Source organism: Bos indicus, chromosome 14, assembly GCF_029378745.1.
Source record: "Bos indicus isolate NIAB-ARS_2022 breed Sahiwal x Tharparkar chromosome 14, NIAB-ARS_B.indTharparkar_mat_pri_1.0, whole genome shotgun sequence".
NCBI classification, from domain to species: Eukaryota; Metazoa; Chordata; class Mammalia; order Artiodactyla; family Bovidae; genus Bos; species Bos indicus.
Window position 1 is genome coordinate 72,613,852 of NC_091773.1, and position 17,123 is coordinate 72,630,974.

General features: G+C 39.9%; 1 protein-coding gene across 8 annotated transcripts in view; it reads left to right on the forward strand.

Moving 5' to 3' along the window:
* The window catches only part of RUNX1T1 (RUNX1 partner transcriptional co-repressor 1), a 155,606-nt gene that overhangs the window by 26,284 nt on the left and 112,199 nt on the right, over positions 1–17,123 (forward strand). The window contains exon 1 of one of the 8 annotated variants that reach the window (XM_019973805.2): positions 13,015–13,395. The exons of 6 other annotated variants lie outside the window; for them this stretch is intronic. In XM_019973805.2, coding sequence (XP_019829364.2) covers positions 13,389–13,395 — 7 coding nt within the window. In that variant the 5' untranslated portion in view covers positions 13,015–13,388. Of the gene's footprint in view, positions 1–13,014; positions 13,396–13,419; positions 13,812–17,123 lie in introns of those variants that run through there. One more of the 8 variants, XM_070802927.1, reaches the window with a different exon arrangement.

Genomic DNA, 17,123 nt, shown 5'->3' on the forward strand with positions numbered 1-17,123 from the left:
GGAACAGACAAATATTTTGACTTTGTGATTTACTTACATGCCCAAAATTAATCTTTTGTGTTTTTTTCCCTAATAAATTATTCTTGTAAAGATTTTCCTTTATTTTTCTAGTGCCGGTTGATAAAAAAATTTGTATTACATATTTTTTGGGATTGGCTGTGAGATCCTTGTTTGATAGCAAATGATTAAGTACCAATTTTGTTTTTACCCCTCTTCTTGTTGCTGTGCTTCTCGCCATGTTTTGTAATGCATCTGTTATAAGATGTACTTGGAGTTAAAGAGTAAAAACTATGCCATGATTTCTGTGTTTATTGTAACTAGAGATGGTATTTTCTGAAACAGTTTGTTGACTAAAGAGGGGAAAATGCTATTCAATTTATTGTTTCTTCTGTTTGATTTGGATTAAAAAAAAAAACTTGTGGGTAAATGTCCTTTTCTAAGCAGAATTTATTTTAATGTGTCCATAGACACATTAAAAAAAAAAAAAAGTGATATCTAACTTGAGGAAAACCGTAAACAAAATGTAAACCGTTTCCCAGTTGGCAAGTGACTTCTTAAAGTCTGCAACATTTAATAATTAAGGCCAGGCCTGTATTATGAATTCCAGAGAGTTGATGCCTCCAGCAGCCAGCTCTGTTTCAGGCTTAGTGGAGTGGAACAGAAGTACAGATGACTAAAGACAAACCGTGCCTAGGAAGGGTTGAGAGGCAGCGCAAATGTTCTATGATACTGGTTGGCACTCCAGTGATTCGGAGGGGGTTTCTGAAGTCCTGTGACTGCCTGCTTGACTATATGGAAAAGAGGGTAGCAAAATATTTACTGTTCATGGCCAGTGTTCTGGAAACACAGATGCCCCCCACCCGCACCTCCAGCACACACATAACATCTACTCTTGCGGTTCCTCTGAAGACATACTGGTTTGTTCTTCAAGTTTCCGAGAAGGTATTGGCAAATGAGGGTGTTTTGTTGTTGAAAGTCCAGAGAAAGTGAAATGATTCTCTGTACAGTTCTGGGCTCCTTTGAGATAACCTAAGTCATGATTTAGTTTCTGTCTGTATTTGTCTTCATTTCCCCCATCGTCCTGTTAGGATGTTCTTCTACCGTAATTAGTGAGAGACATGAATTCAAAAGAGAAGACAAGGAGTTCAGCCTACTGAGTAGCTGAGACATCCATCTCTCACTTCTGCTTCTGTCTTCCTACCAAAGTACTATTATTACTAAAAATTAATTTTTTTGAGAACTCAAATTTTTGTTGATTAGATTTCTTAAGTCCAGAGAGGAGGGAGAGGGTGAGACAAATGGAGAGAGTGGATGGAAACATGTACACTAACCTATGTAAATAGAGAGCCCATGGGAATTTGGTCTATGACTCAGGGAGCTCAAACTGGGGCTGTCTAGTAACCTAGAAGGGTGGGAATGGGTGGGCAGTGGGAGGGAGATTCAAGAGGAAAAAAAAAAGCAACAAGATTTCTCAAGTCCAGTGTAGAAAGGAAGGTGTTAATAGCATAAAGGAAACAAACTGGTAATAATAACAGCAACCCTTGCTTTAGAATTGCTTTCTCTTCATCTTCCATCAGAAGAAAGCACTTTGTTTCACAGAGGATATAATTCTCTGCTTTCTGCCTTATGTATCTGTATGGGGATGCAGCTTAACAGTATGATCAAAATATATAAGGTGCAGATTTCAAATTGGAAAATAAAATTGGATTTTAAAACTTAAGCGTGTATTGCAGGTATGTAGTGTCAGGGTCTTTACCCACCTCCACACCATTCTAACCATGCTCTCTTCCGGTCACGTGGCATATCTCTGTGACCATTGCAGCATGGAAGATTCACATTTAAAGCAAAAATGCATGACAGAGACATATTTTAAAACAAGTTAACGCATTTTGTTTGTTACAATATGCAAATGCCAAGCCTCAGCATCAGGTATCAAAAATACCCTGCTGTTTCTTCTCTCTCTCTTTCTTGTGTGTGTGAGTATGCATACTTAAAATGATGTGTGTGTCCACGCACAGTATATATACACATGTATGTACACACACATATATGTGCATATATGTATCTAATTGTGTGTGTTTGCCTATTTGATAACTGTTGGGTTTTCTTTATGTTTCATGTGGCATTGAAAAGTGTACTCCTAGTTTTTTCTTTTTTTGTGTGATGGTAGAGGGTGTATATAGATAAATATGGGGTTAAGCCAAGAAGTAGAGAGACAGAAATCACGTACTTTAAATTTACAAAAAACGTGGAGTCCATTGGATTCTTGGGGTTGTAATCTGGAAGCAGAAAAAACAAAGAACTAGGAGCTGGTGAACAGTTGGGGCAGTAAGCACCAGTGGCCTCGGGTGGTGCTAGAGAGTCTGGTCCCTGTGATGAGTTTGAAGCCAGGCGGGGGTCACCAGGAGACAAGCCTGTGTCTTTGGGGAGGCCAGGAGAGCAATGATGCCTTAGGGACAGTCATCAGCTTCGGTGGGGGCTTATGTAAAGGCAAAGTGCTGCTGTGTTTCCCCCAGTATTTTAAAGCATATCCTAAATATGCATAATGTTCAGTTTTCTACAGCTTGTTATTGTGTGTCTTTGTGAGGACTGGGCAGATTTGGGACAGTCAGGAGTGGTATCCAGCCTGAGGAGCTTGCTCTTATAAACCGTTAAGGAAGGGCTCCAGTATTTGTCATATAAAAAAATTAACTGGTCATCTAAAAGATGCACGGGCATTAGAATGGAAGCAGTTATGACACAGGAAACTTGTTGCAAAGTGTTTGTATTTATGCTCGAATCATGGGATGGGATATTTATTAGTACCACTTTTAAGATACTGTACGCGTTTCAAAAGCCACACTTGTGTTTTTAAAAATAAAAACGTTTAATTTAGATGGTGCTGTGTACCTCCAGATATTTGTATCTTTATTAGGAAAAGAAGAGAGTTATTTTCTTAAGCAAAATTGCTGAGGTTTGAGAGCATTTGCATTTATTTCTAGTCTTTCTTGGTCATGTTTGAGAGGTCTGATAGCATGAATGGGCTTTACCCCACATGGAGCTTTGAGCTTATTGTAGCTCTGCACACTGATCCCAGGTCAGTGTGATGCGTGAAATCAATTTATTTGAATCTCTTTGCCTCTATAGGAATTTGGCAGCGTGCCAGTTGTTTTCATTTAATGTTCTTTGTGTTGAACACAGACAAGCAGGCATGCTTTTGTATTCATCTCTCTTTTGGTCTCTGTCTCTTTCAGCCAATATTTTACTCTATGGATTCTGAGATGAAGAAAGAATATATTATTTATATGTTTCTAATCATTACTTAATGTGTGTATTCTACTTTCTTATCTTTTAAGGGATTTGTTTTTAACATTCCTGAGTTTTCCTAGTGACTTTCTTTGTAGAGAAGAAACATTTTAGAGTTTTTTAAAAAATTAAGATTTTGGATGAGACATAATAAACCAGACCATAGGTGGTATTTGCTTACCATAATGCTCGTTATCAAAACGGAAAAGAACAGTATTCATTATACCATCCAACCAGTGTTTGATTTGTGAACTGGATTATCAAAATGACTGACTTCTTGGGGAGCTTTCTGAGGGTAAAGATTCCTACTTTAATCGGGTGCAAGCGAAGACACATGATTAGCGGGGTAGTATTCTTTTTGAATAACACATCTTGCTGAAGATGCCCCCGTTTTTACCTAGATTTGGCTTAGATGAATCTTGACGAAGTTCCTGCCATGAGGGCATTTTTTTTTTTTTCTTTTTAAAATTTGGAGGGTCCTGGCAGGGAACAGCACAAAGGTTTCTGCAGCACACAGAGGCTCCGAGCCTGGTGTGGCTGTTTTTGTGGAGAGGATGTGTTTCTGGGTCAGCTTTAGGAAGAGGTGCAGAAGGAAACGGACAGGGAGGAGGAGAGAGCTGCTGTGTTGATGCTCCGGGCGGTTCTCGCGGAAGTCGGTCTGCAGACCGGGGCGCCGGGGAGCCTCGGGGTCAGGCCCGCCCCCAGCACCCCGCTTCCTCGTTTAATTACCTGAAGAGCCAAACAGCCCGCCGGCGGGTGTGTGAACGCCCGGTATCTCCGCGGCCGCCTGGCGCTCCGACATCCTGCGCGGCCAGCCCTGTCTGTCCGCCAGCGTCAGGCTGGCTCCCGCCCCGGTTCCTTTGCTTTCTGGAGGCATTGTGTGGAAGAGGGTTTGGTCAGGAATTGGAGGTTCCTGCCAGGGCTGTGTCCCTCCTCTCTTTCTCTCTTTCTGGACCAAGCTGACAGACGTGCTGATCTTTTTTTGTTTTTTAATGAGTTTAAAGATCTGTCTTTTTCATTTTACACTCTGGCCTCGCCATGAAACACATATCTCTGTCAGCAGCCACAGACGTTAACCAGTGCAGGACTGGTCTCAGTTAATGGGTTCTTATTTTCCTAATTCTTGTTCTTTACTGTCCTTCCCATGTTGCCTTTTTGGGTCAGATTCACTGGTAGTTTGGTATGAAACTAGTAATTCAGAGGTTATTTTTACGAGGCCGTTTTGGAATCTTCATCTGTCCATGAGAACAGAATAGTCCATTTTTTAAACAAAAGTGACAGAACAGTGAAGATTGTTTTTTTTTTTTTTTTTTCCTTTTCCATGCAGTTTACATATGGCGACTTGGACATTTGCTGTGGGAAGGGCCACACCCTTTGATGTAGCTGGGGATGGTAAGAAATACTAGGTGGACAGAAATGTGTGGCCAATTTGAGAGTCCTATAGGGTGAAGACTCTGAGGAATGCTTGGAGATGGAACCATTTGGGAGATCCCTAGAGTGTAACAAGATGTTATCTTTCCATGAGAAAATCCAGCAGGTTCTTTATCCACAGTGTGGGCTGATGAAATGTGTGTGCTGTTGGGGGGCGGAGGGGGGGGCGGGGCAAGGTGGTGGTGGTGGGGTTTCCTGCAAAGGGAGGGGAAAGTGTGAATACATGTGCAGTGATTTGCTTTTTCCAACTACTTCACTAGGATTCTGTCATGCAAACTTCAGGGCATTTACCCTTCAGATGCACATGCATGCATCGCATTAATGTTAATAGGAGTTGCAGCAGGTAAAGAGAGCTGTGTGGACCTTTGTGTTGTGCAGGAGCCCAGCTCCAGGAAATTGATTCCATTCTTTGCAAAGAATAAAGACATTGGGACTTTGCAGAGGAGAGTTTCGTAGGAACGATTTTCAAATCTTATTTTTCATATTATATTTATGGAAGCAATGTCAATATTTTATGTGTTTGTCTACCACTCCAGCAAAAAGTATATAATCATTTAAATAATTGGATTAGCCTGGTGCGTCTTGTGATGGAGCTGGCATCACCATGATCTATTATGCACTAGCATAAGTAGCTCTGCCATAAGTGTTATGTGTATCCTCAGGCATTGCATGTTTATTTATGTATCAGCCTGCTGCATTTCTTTCAGAGTCTTTCTCTTTCAACATCAGTATAAATATGAGAAAAGAAAACATGTAAATATAATTTAAGCCACAGTCAACATTCCTGACTGGTGTCCTCCTCCACTGACAAACTTCAGGTTCCCTCTTTCAGGCTTCAGCTTTCTAGAAGTTCTATCTACCTAGAGCTTTCTTATTATGCGAGTAAGGTTACTGCCAGTTACAGTATTAGGCCTTAACAGCAGGGAGTGTATAACGTGAGAAAAACCTGGAGGACTTTGAAAAGTGTCTGGGGAAGAGTTGTGGCTTGCAGGTGGTGGCACCAGGAATTAAAGAGCAAAGTAGGAAGAAAGTGGCGCTGGTGCCTCGTGCTGAGTGTGCCCAGTAAATGTGGAGTGAAAACAGTAAGAAAAAAAGCAGATCCTTGAGAAAAGAGACTGAGAGGAAGTGAATTACTCCAGAAAGGAGAAGGGAAACGCCAAAATTTATTAGTAACTGTGGGCATGTGTTAATTTATCATCAGGAATCAAAATAGGACATTTTGGTATAACAGATAAAAAAAGCCACAGTATTCCAAAATTTTAGTAGTCTGGTGCCTGCAATTCAGAGTAATTTTAGTAAAAGTCAGAAGTGAAATTTCCATACAGAGTAAAAATTATTCGGTTGAGTTTTATAGGTTTTAACTACTGTTCGGTGTATTTCAGAATGTACAGAATTACATTCTATTCTGTTGCTTGGTCTTGTGAAGCAGGAGGAGAAGGGGGTTCATGACCACAAAACCCAGTAGGGTCAGAATGAAACAGTAATTTAAAAATTTATATTGTCATAAAAGCATATACACTGTGCTGGGTATTATTTGAACAAATAAAGCAGTTTTGGAATGAAAACTTTAATGGAATCAGTGGTAGTTAAACATCTTTTTTTGTGTAAGTTTGAATTTGTTTATAAAGGTGGCAAATTAGTATGTACGGATAGATTTTACTAATTTTCAATGTGGAGAGAGAGAAATGGAGAGTTTGTTAGAAAAGTCCTGTGGCAGGGGGCAGGGGGGAGGGTGGAATATGATGAAAAGATTCTGGGATTTTTGTTTTTTTATTATTATTGCTGTGTATTTGCTCCACCTGGTGGATTTTGTTGAAAGTGTTTTAATCCGTCTTAATGAGAAGACTACCCTGCACACAGTTTAAAGTAAGATGAATCTTTTGTTTTATTTTTGTTGCTGTGAAAAATAGTTTAATTGCTATCAAGGTCAAAAACATTTCTATCTTTTGTTTAGCACTCTCTTTGTATTGAAAGTAATATTTATTGTTTATTCTGGTTCAAAAATGTAATACATGCTCGCTTTAGAAGATTTGGAAAATAGAGAAAAATTAAAAGAGGCACATGAACGTGATTTATAGTTTCATCACCCAGAACCGTTGCATTATTTTGAGAATAGATGTCTTCAGAAGAGGACCACTTTGCATTTACATTTAGTTAAAGATGTGTGGGATGTTAAACACTTACTTTGCCAAAGTGTGATTAATGATGATGATTATATTATTTTTGGACAAATGCTGCCTTTCGAATTCCTAAACTCTAAAAAAAACGATAAGTGTTTTGTAGGAATTGCATTTGCTGAGCTACATGTCTGCTGAAAGCAAAGGCCGTAGAGATAAAGGTACCCTGTGCATTCACAGGGCTGTCCATAGGGGTAATGGGTTCTGTGGTCTGTTTGGCTTACACAGATTGCTTTCTTTCGAAAACTTAAGGATTCAGTTGTGCTTTGATCATCTTATTGTTTTCCTTAGGTTATTCTTTTTTTCTTCTTTGGACTCCAAAAGCTCTGTAACAGAAGGTGAAGTTTTGAAAACAGTGTCTCCATATGCAAGGGATTTGGAGACCTTTTTATTGTCTTTAAAATTGTCATTCATAGTCCTCATTAGCATTTATTGTTGCAAGCGTACAAGCAGAAAATGTGAAATTGGTATGTCATGAATAGCCCCACAGAGCTCTGGAGCCCTCCGATTTTGCCTGCAGTGTGGTGTGGGCTGGGCTTCCAGGGAAAGCTGTCCAGATGGCTGCCTGCACAGAGCAGAGCCGCAGGTTTTTGTCTCTGCTGCTGGGAGGAGGGAAAGTTCATTGGAGCATACGCCATCACCCTTGCTTTTAACAAAACTAACTAGCCATTAGTCAGGATGGGGAGCTGGTGACATTGAAACAAAGGTTTTCCATATAGTGTTATAGTCCTTGTCAAATGGTAAGGGATGGGTATAGTTTGAGTGTCTTTTATATTATTTGAGTGATTTTTGTAGGGAAGAGACATACAAGGAAACTAAATGGCAACTTATTGGCAGATTTTACATGTAAGTAGAGTGTGATTGTTTTTATAGGAAAATGCTTTTGTGTGAAGAGGCAGAGTTGATACAGCTAATACACAGCCTTGTGGCTTACTAAGGAAGTGTTTTACTTGAAAGTTTTAAAAATAATTTAACCCTTTGCTGCTGCCTGTGGATTAATCTGCACTTAATGATGCTGGGTTTGGAGCTTGCATTTAAATAATGCAACATGCAGACAATGCAAGTGTTAAAGCTTTTACCATTTCAGAATTATTTTGATAGTAGATATTGAAAATCAAAACTTGTTGGTGAAAAAGAACTTCAGTACATTGCAATATTTTAAAGACTCAGCAGTGTTAGAAACAGTTCACAGTAATTATGAATATAGATTTTATTTATTTGTGGCATGTGATATTTTATCTTAAACAGATTTCATTTTACAGAAATACACATACATGGTCCCTACATACTTAAATGTACTGGTACATGTCTTTTCGTTCATATGTAGAGGATATTATATTTCACCCAGAGTTGAGAATCAAAAATAGTGCCTAAAAAATTGTTGGAATGTTATAACTAACATTGTATTCTCTATACATTGAAGATGGTAAAAAAAAAAAAAAAGAAATTAGACATTGCAGCTTATCAGCTTAGGTCATCGCTATTGTTTAAAAGTATGTTATGATTGGAATCTTCAAATCACAGTTTAGAGCACATTAACTCACTCTAACTGATTGGAGATACAGAAATCAAAGGGTCCTGAGCCCTCTGGTTTGACATGTCACAGGTGAAGGCAAGGGGTCATGACTTCTAGCTCTTGACCTGCCACTTGCCCTGGTAGAGTTGGATTTCTTGACAGACCATACAGCATGTTCTCCATGAGACACTGTTTCGTATGGTACTTTGTCATCTAGTTGCAAAAGATCCAAGCAGTGAAGCTTTCCTGCTGCTGTGATATCTGGCATAATCACCTATTAAGACAAGCTTCCTCTATCCAGCATGTTTTCTTTTACTTGATTCCACCTTATTGCCCCACTTAGGCCCTCTTGGACAGCCCCAAATAACTCTTTGACCCCGTGATGTTTATATAACCTTCAAATTCTCAAGCTGGCCATCATGTCTCCTGTTGCTTTCTGTGATTTAGCAAAGTTCTTGCGAGCCCTTCTGTGGGCTGGCTGAGGGGAGATACAGGTGTTTGCCAGTCCTTTCCCCCAAAGGAAGTATCTGAGGGAAATAGTGTGAATGTTTCTGGTTGTTTACAGCCAATATTTATATTAAGGAGTTTAAAAGTGGCAGATTTCCTCTTACCTTTATAAAACACTTCACTGAACTTTTTAACTTAATTTTTTTTTTTTTTCTATCCCACTCATCTCTTTCTGGTTGGCTGCATCTGATGTTGTAACCTAACTATATAAACATAAAACTGTTTGTTTTCCTTACAGACAACGTATTATTGGATTTATCTTTGTCAGGAGACAACCTATTAGGGCCTTTATTTAATACAGTTTCACATGTCTTTCAGTGGCAGAAACAAATTAATGTACATTTTTATTAGGTGTTGTATCTATTTAATTGACTGTCAAAGTGATGAGAAGTTAGGAAATCATCCAAAAGAGAGGTCCATCTTAGCCCAACAGCTCACACATTAGGTAGGTTTGCCCTGTCAGTGGGATGCCTTTAGAAAACACTAATAGCTTCCAGCTGGGTGGAAAATCAAAACCTTTGGGGTCTGACAAAACTAGCAGATTTGAATTTGAAAGCAGAGCTAATGCCTCCATTTTATTTTTTACCACTCGCCCATAAAACATTATTTTCCAATATGTCAGCCTCATTTGGTGGCCAGTGGTCTGAAATTGAAAGTGGAACAAGCAAGCGGAGAGATCTGGACATTAGTGAGTCCGCCCTTTCAAGCTGGTGTGCCACTTTGTGGACGGGTCTCCCCTAAGAGCAGGGGGGTCTTAATGACCATTCATCAATGCTCGTTGGCTGATCACTGAGTGCCTTCCCATTCAGTTTATCAAGTCTTGCACATAAAAAGTCAGAATCAGCCTTCTTCAGCTTTGTTAAAGGCAACTAGGAGTAAAATGCTCCTTTTGAACCCATTTTGCCCTTGTTTTTTCACTTTGTTAATGCAGCCCTGCTTAAATGAGTGCTTTTATTGGGTCGGTTAGAATATCTGAAACTATTAATTCTCTTGTATTGAATAGCTGGTGGCAGACCAGAGCAGATGGGGTAGGAAGGTATTTGGTTGGGTGTATTGCTTTCAATTAGGATCAATGAGGTTTCAGCTCCTTTGAATTAACTCACTTAATACCCACTGTGTGAAGTCACAGTGTATCACAACAGCCTGCTCGAAGCAAGTGGAAAGTTGAGAAGACCTGTGGAAAAGCTTTAACTCAAACTCTCCCTTCCCCAGTGTAGAGAGCTTTCATTAACCGCAGTGTCAGAAGATTCTTAGTCCCTGTTGGTAAGTTAGGTTTGAACTAAGGAGAAGTCTCTAAGATAGGGATGGTCTGTTTTGGAAACAAGTGAGAAACACCTTAGAGTAATAAAATGCTGTAACATCTTTCTAATGAGCTAAATATATTGTCAAAAATTTATGTATTATTTTGGGAGCCAGGCATTCAGTTGTTGACTAAAGTTACTGATTTGGAAGGTGATTTTCTTAGATGGCCCTCTTTAAAATAATTGCCCTGAAAATGCTCTGTGTTCTTAATTAAAAGACATGCGTTAACATGGCTCTTCTAAGGATGATACTTAGCGGTGAAGTCTTTTGTTTTGAATATATTTTAATTTTTAAAAATATGTTTCCTAGTGGCAATTCAAGACAGTGTTTTGCATCAGAGAAAACTTAGATATTCTTTTTTCCCCACTCATGTATATAAATGGATTCATCATGTTATTGATTATCTATTTTTGTTTTACAATTTGGATTCTAGAGATCTTGGCTCCTTGTACTCTTTCTTTTTTTTTAATTAAAGGGAAAATTATTTCTGTTTAAGTAAGTGTATAGAACTGTATATCCAGGCTTCCCCGTCCAGGGAGAACTGCCAAGTGAGGTTGGTGCTTTGCTTGCCTCCATGGATTAAAGGGTAAGAGGAGGAAACTGGTTCCTGCAGAAAATGCTGAACTAGCCTCAGGTGTGCGCACACTCTGTGAGGCCTGTTCTGCAATCAGACTTCTAGGTGAGAATCTCCAGGGATCCAGGTTTTGTTGACGTGGATCAATTTAAAGTGGCAATTACTGTAGTCAGATAACAGCTTAAAAAGCTTTTTTACACATAGAAAAGATACATAATCACTTGGCATATGGAAGTTCAATTTTCTGAGCTGTGGTATAGGGACTTGCAGTGTACCGATATTAAGACCCAGTTTTTAAACCGGATATCATCCAGTTTTCTTCAAGTGTATTGCATTTCTGTCCTGTGATTTTCTGTTTTAGAAGTGATTCACCATGCATATTGATGAAAGTTGGGTTTCCCCACTGTGAAAATGTTCTCTTTCTAACTTAGGTATGGTATTAACAAGAAAAAAATCAGTGCCATGTAGCATTGAGTGGCTTAAAAAAAATGCTCTCTTTAAGAATGAAAACCTACAGATTTAGAATGCTGAATTTCATAAAGGTCCTTACAGCAGGAGTTAATTGATTATCACACTCATGCCTGCTATAAAGCTTTCTGTCATAAGAATGTTTGAGATCAGTGCGTAACTGTTCTGAAATCCATTACACAGAACCTCATTACAAGTGACATCTAACTAAGATGAACAAAAAGATTGGCCTCATAAATAGAGTGCAATATACTATTAGTGACAGAATGGAGTAATCATTATGAATTGTAGTCTTTTTACAAGTTGTCTCTTGACAGTGATGGATTTTTGAGGGGTTCACTAGATGAAATGGCACTTCTTATTGGGGGGCTGTAGAAGTTCTTATTGATTGGCACTGTTTAGCAAAAATGATCTATTTTTAGTTTGTGCAGGGTATGTGTGTGCGCGCTTTGAAACAGGTTGTGTGCATTCTTGGCTAGAGGTATAGGAAGAGGGAGGAGGCAGAAGTCAAGAGTCACTGCCTCTGATTTCAGATGGGTTTGTTTTTATGCTTTCTTTGAGGCAGCAAGTAGGGGGAAAATCAATCTGATAAGGGCCAGAAGCATATGGAAAGGGTAGAATAGGCACAGGACGAGCTGAAGACTGTGAAGGCAGGGCAAGAGTTAAGGGGGATGCTCCTGGCTGTCTGTTCATTGAGCTTGCGGGCTGGTCAGAGGCTCCTGAGTGGAGTTGTTTCTGTTTATACTGGATTGAACAGCCACTGGAAAGGTAAAGCCTGAGGGCTGTGTCTCATCATGTGCCGTGTTGTTAAAACAAACACACAGAAACCTAGGAAAGATGTGCCAGTGTTAAATGGAGGAAGAGTTTTAGAAGTGAACAGTATTTTCCGTCTGCCTGGCATTTTTGTGTGTGCAGAAAAGGCACGCAAGGCAGGCAGGCATATGTTTCTCCTATGAGGCAAGGATGTTTTACAAAGGACTAAAGAGGGACTGCTGAGAGGAAAATAGCCGGGTTTAGATAAAGCACTCTAACAAAGGCTCGTAGTTTTATATATCATGGTGTCCATTAAAGCTTAATAGGGAAGAGTCCATTGAACCTGGCTGGGTATGTGTTATTCATGGGAGGGATAAACATTTAAGAGCGTGCAAAAAAAATCAGAAAGCAGGAGGACATGATTGTTCAGCTTTTGAAAAGGCTTTACAGTGAAGATTTTGTTTTCATCTCCTATGGATCTCTATGCAAGGTAGAGGAGAGTAAGCTAAGCATGTTTGGAGCATATAACGCAGGGATCCCAGGGGGTTAAAAGCACGCTGGTAAAATAAAGTGGTCTGCTTCTGCTCCTCCAAAGTGTTCTATTTTACACACACTACTGAGAAGCTGACAAAGGGAATGCTTCTGAGACTTGTGTTCCGTCTGATAAACTGGCACAGTCTACAGGGTCTTGGAACAGGTTTTTTATGCTGCTTTGGATTTCCAGTTCAATAAACAAGCTTCGAGGTACCTGCCTCCGTTTTTTTTTTTTTTTTTTTTCTTAAATAAAGTGCCCAATGATGGGGGTTGTTAACCTATGAACGTGTAAGGGATAGCTCCCCTTGTGAGCCGTGGGAGGTGTGTGTGGCGGGGGGGGGGGGGGGGACGGGCAGGTCGCCTTTCTCTTCTTTCCGGCAAGATAAGGGTTAACTTGCAAGGGGCTGAGGGGGGGTGGTGGTGGTGGTGGGGAATGAATTATTCAGCATTTAGCTTATCATTCTGCATTTTTACTTTCCTGTTCTTGGGTGCTCTGGAAGTTGCGGAGAGAGGGCCAGGGGGTAAGGGGAGGCCGGGGTGGCCCACACGTCCCTGTCATTGTTCTGCCTGGAGAGACGGGGCTGGGTTCAAGGCCACATGTGCTCCTGTCATCATCCACATTTCTGCTCCAAGTGCAATCCGGAGTGTCAGCTCTCCATCTGTCCCCGCCTGGCAGGCGCACGCGCCCAGCACCCCGCCTCGGGCTCCGGCGCCCCAGCCCCCCTGCCGGCCCCCCTCGCTCTGCCGGCCCCCGATTCCGGGACGGGAGGCATGAGCCCCGCGCGCGCTTCCTCTTAGGAGAGAGAGAGAGCCACTCTCGGTGAGGACGCTGCATTCAGGAATGCCCGGTGAGTGAGCCCCGCTCCGCTTTCTCTCTGTGGTTTGTCAAAGGAAGCAGGCTTACTTTTCATTACTGCTCGGAAAAGAACCTTCTGCCCACAGCGGGCTGTATCTTAAGGTGGGCAGGCAGAGGCTGGGGCAGTGACCGAGGTGGATGGTGGCGTTAAAAAAGAGCCATTAGAATCTAGGTCCAGGGCTCCAAGGGGTGGAAGCCTCGCCTTTAAGACATGGGAGGTGTGTTTTCAAGACTGAGGGCAAGTCCAGCCACGTTATCTGTTGGCCAGAGCAATTCACTCGAGGGATTTAGCTTCAAGTAAGAAGGATGTTTTCTGCTGTGGATTTCGCAACTGTCATCTGTACCTTGTGTCCTGGACATTTCATCTGTGGTGGGAGCGTGCAGATTATGATGGAACCCTGGGATAAGGTCTCTTTCGAAAACTGTTTATGTCAGAGAAAGTGAAGGGAGCTTTAGGGACTACCGATTATTTCAGTCTTGTCCTAAATTACAGCGCTGAGATGTCATCAGGCAAATAATTGAAATCGGTTAATTAAAAATAGAAAGTCTGCTGAATTACTGATGCTGTTGTGGTCCTGGAAATTTAATGTATGTTAATTTCCTCTGAAAAATATTATTTTTGGAGCCCAGAGTGTTTCTGTGATCGTTGCCAGTGAAGGCTCTGCTTGAGAACAGAGAAGCTTGGTAGAAGCCTGTCGGGGCAAGGGTGTTTCTGTTATTCTCAGGAACGATCTGGACTGCCCTTTGCCTACTTTGAGTAGTAGATCTCAGATTAAAAAGACAAGGCAGAGAGAGATCCTCCAGCTGGCTGATTTGTGTGGGTTTTTTGGGCAGGACCGACAGAAGAGGCTGCGCTTGGTCACAGGGTTTGTACACCTCGCAGATGGTGTTTTGAAACAGTATCTGCCAGTTTTCTGCAACCACGGTTGTGTGTAGGTATCGCCAGTTGTTTGAAGAATGTTTTTCCCTTTAGGATGTGTCTTGTAAGTCCTCATCAGCGAGGATGCATTTGTGACCGAACTGCACCTTTTCATTAGTTCTGTGGACAGGGGATGTGTGCAGCTGAAATATGGGAAAAATCAATTTTAAAAAAGACAATGACTGAGGTCTCTGAAAGGTCATTTTAACTCTTTCAGCACTCATCTTGATTTATATGCACCAAGCAGCTGAAGATGTCATGTGCATGGAGTATGTGATATGGAAGCTGTGTGAAAAAGTGCTTGTGTTTTTTTATTTAGCCTGAGTACTGTATAGTTTCATCTGATTTTTATGTCATCAGTCAAATCTAACTTGTTTTTATGCTTTTAATAAATATGTGTTAAATGATCTGATCTGTCAGCATTTTGTAGAGTCTGTATTTTGTTTTGGTAAAACAGAACCGCATAATAACCCAAAGCCATTTGTGAACGATGACAAGTGAAAGAGATTAGGTAGGACCCTTGCTATCCCATATTAATTACATGATTTTAAAGTATTCTTTGAAACATCCTTATTTAAAATGCATTGAACCATATTTAAGGTTTTAGAATCATTGATAAGTGTGTTTTAGTCATTAACATCTGACTGGTTCTGAAGCAGTAACCTGAAGTGTAGGCAGTGTTTCTCACTCTCTCTTGCTCATCAACTGTGTTAGAAAACCTTGTACTTGGATGCAGAGAACATATTAACAGCTGTGACTACGAGCTTGTGCCAGAATGGTGATACTTGAGCAGTTCTGACACTTGGTTATTTTTGACACCCATCTGCATTTTTTAACCACTACTATCAGACGGATTACCTCTTAATAATGTTTTTAGCATATTTTTGTCCATATATATGTACTTATATTAATGGGCATTTTTACCATCTGGGACAGATTTTTTACTTTTAAGTAAGACAATATGTGTACAAGATTAAAAGGACGTATTTCTGGTAATCTGGTATTGTCACTATCCTAAATATATATTAACAGTTATCATCATCCTCATCACTGTTATCTTTCTTCCATAGGTCAGGTGTCAGAATTGGCTCCTGGTTGTCCAAACTTGGTGTAACAATTCTCAGATTTAGGACCTTTTTCATAAAAATGGGGGGATCCCTGGAAATAGATGTGTACAAACTGAATTTATTCAAAGATATACCAGTCTGTGGGGATGGGTAGGTAAAGTCTTAGTTTCAGGGCTTTATAACTTTGTCCATTTAAAAAAAAAAAACAAAAAACAATGCACTTTAGCTATTGATAGCATGCTATTTCAAAAGGAACCAGGAAAAGTCGAAGAGAAGGCCATACGTGCTTTTAAAGAAATAGATGATACTATTTTTATGATTTAACTCAATATAAGGAAATATCATTTTACTGCCTGTCACTTACTAACAACCAGATCCTTGTGTTTAAGGGAAGAAAAATGTTTGCTTATGAGAAGGCTAGGAGACTCTGGGAATTACAGTATTTCAGGAGGAGATGGCTCTGAGCTTTCTGAAACATTTATATTTTTATCAATCTTGGTATAATATTATCAAAGAACATATGCTGACCTACAAAATACTTTCAGGACTGTTGCCTTAAAAGGACAATAAGTGAGCACAGTCTGTGTAGCCCAGAAATAGTGCTGTTCTTTCAGAAGATGGCTAGCATTAGGTCAGACCACCCTTTCTCAATGTTCTCAATGGTCCTGCTCTCCAGATGTGACTGGAACTTTTTTTAAGTTCAAGTTTCCAAAAAAAAAAAAAAAAAAAAAGGTTTGTTTTCAAAATCTGGTTTTACTTAAGACAGCTCCATCCTGGAGTGCATTTCATAAATTGCCCACATATTTTTCTTAGCAGAGAACTTAACTGGCTGTAATTTTTAACACATGGCCACATCATGTGATATTTTCAAAACACTTACACATAGCTTTAAGAAGGTCCCTGCAGAAATGATCCATCCTCTCACAGCCGGCCTTTTTTTTTTTTTTTTAACAGCATATCTGCATTTTCCATTTAGGAGAGCTATATATTATTAGCTTACATTTTTGGGTAGTAAAACAGTACATTGCTGATTGTAAAACATGGACTTTATTATCTGCTGAAAATTGATTTGGCATTTATAGCCACTGTGTACTAGACTGTTTTTCTGTTTTTAACATCAATGCTTGCAAGCGATGATTTGTGTAAGAAACAGAAATGAAATTGCCATGGACAGACAACTGCTAGTGTCCCTAGTCAGTGAACTTTTGGATAATGCACCTGGTTATTATTATTTTTTAATAGAGGCGTCTAAATGCTGTTGTACAAGAACAAGAAACACAGCAGTCCATGCACTGTCTCTGTTTTGCCTTGCGAGTTGATTTGCCATTGTTTTAGGCTAACTCTTTGCTGTAGTGCACAAGCCTCCTGCCAGCTATTAAAGACAGCTATATCAGCAGCAGATATCCAATTATAAATGTAGATTGTGCAGACATTACTTTTTTGTCGCAAGCATCTAGAAGTTGCAGCTTCTTTTCAAACCCTGGCACCAGTTCCCTTTTTCTTTTTAAATTATTTTCTGTTAATATTTCTGAACATTTGACCTTTTAACTTCTATGTATTTTAAAATAATATTTGGAAATTTTTACAAGGCATCTTCCTGCACAGCTAATAATAGTCTATTGAAAAAAAAAGATATTTTTTAGAATAAACATTTGCTTAGTAGGCATTATATCGTCCAGAAATGTTTATTAACTGTTTCATCACTACACTGATATTTGAGGTTTGCACAGGAGA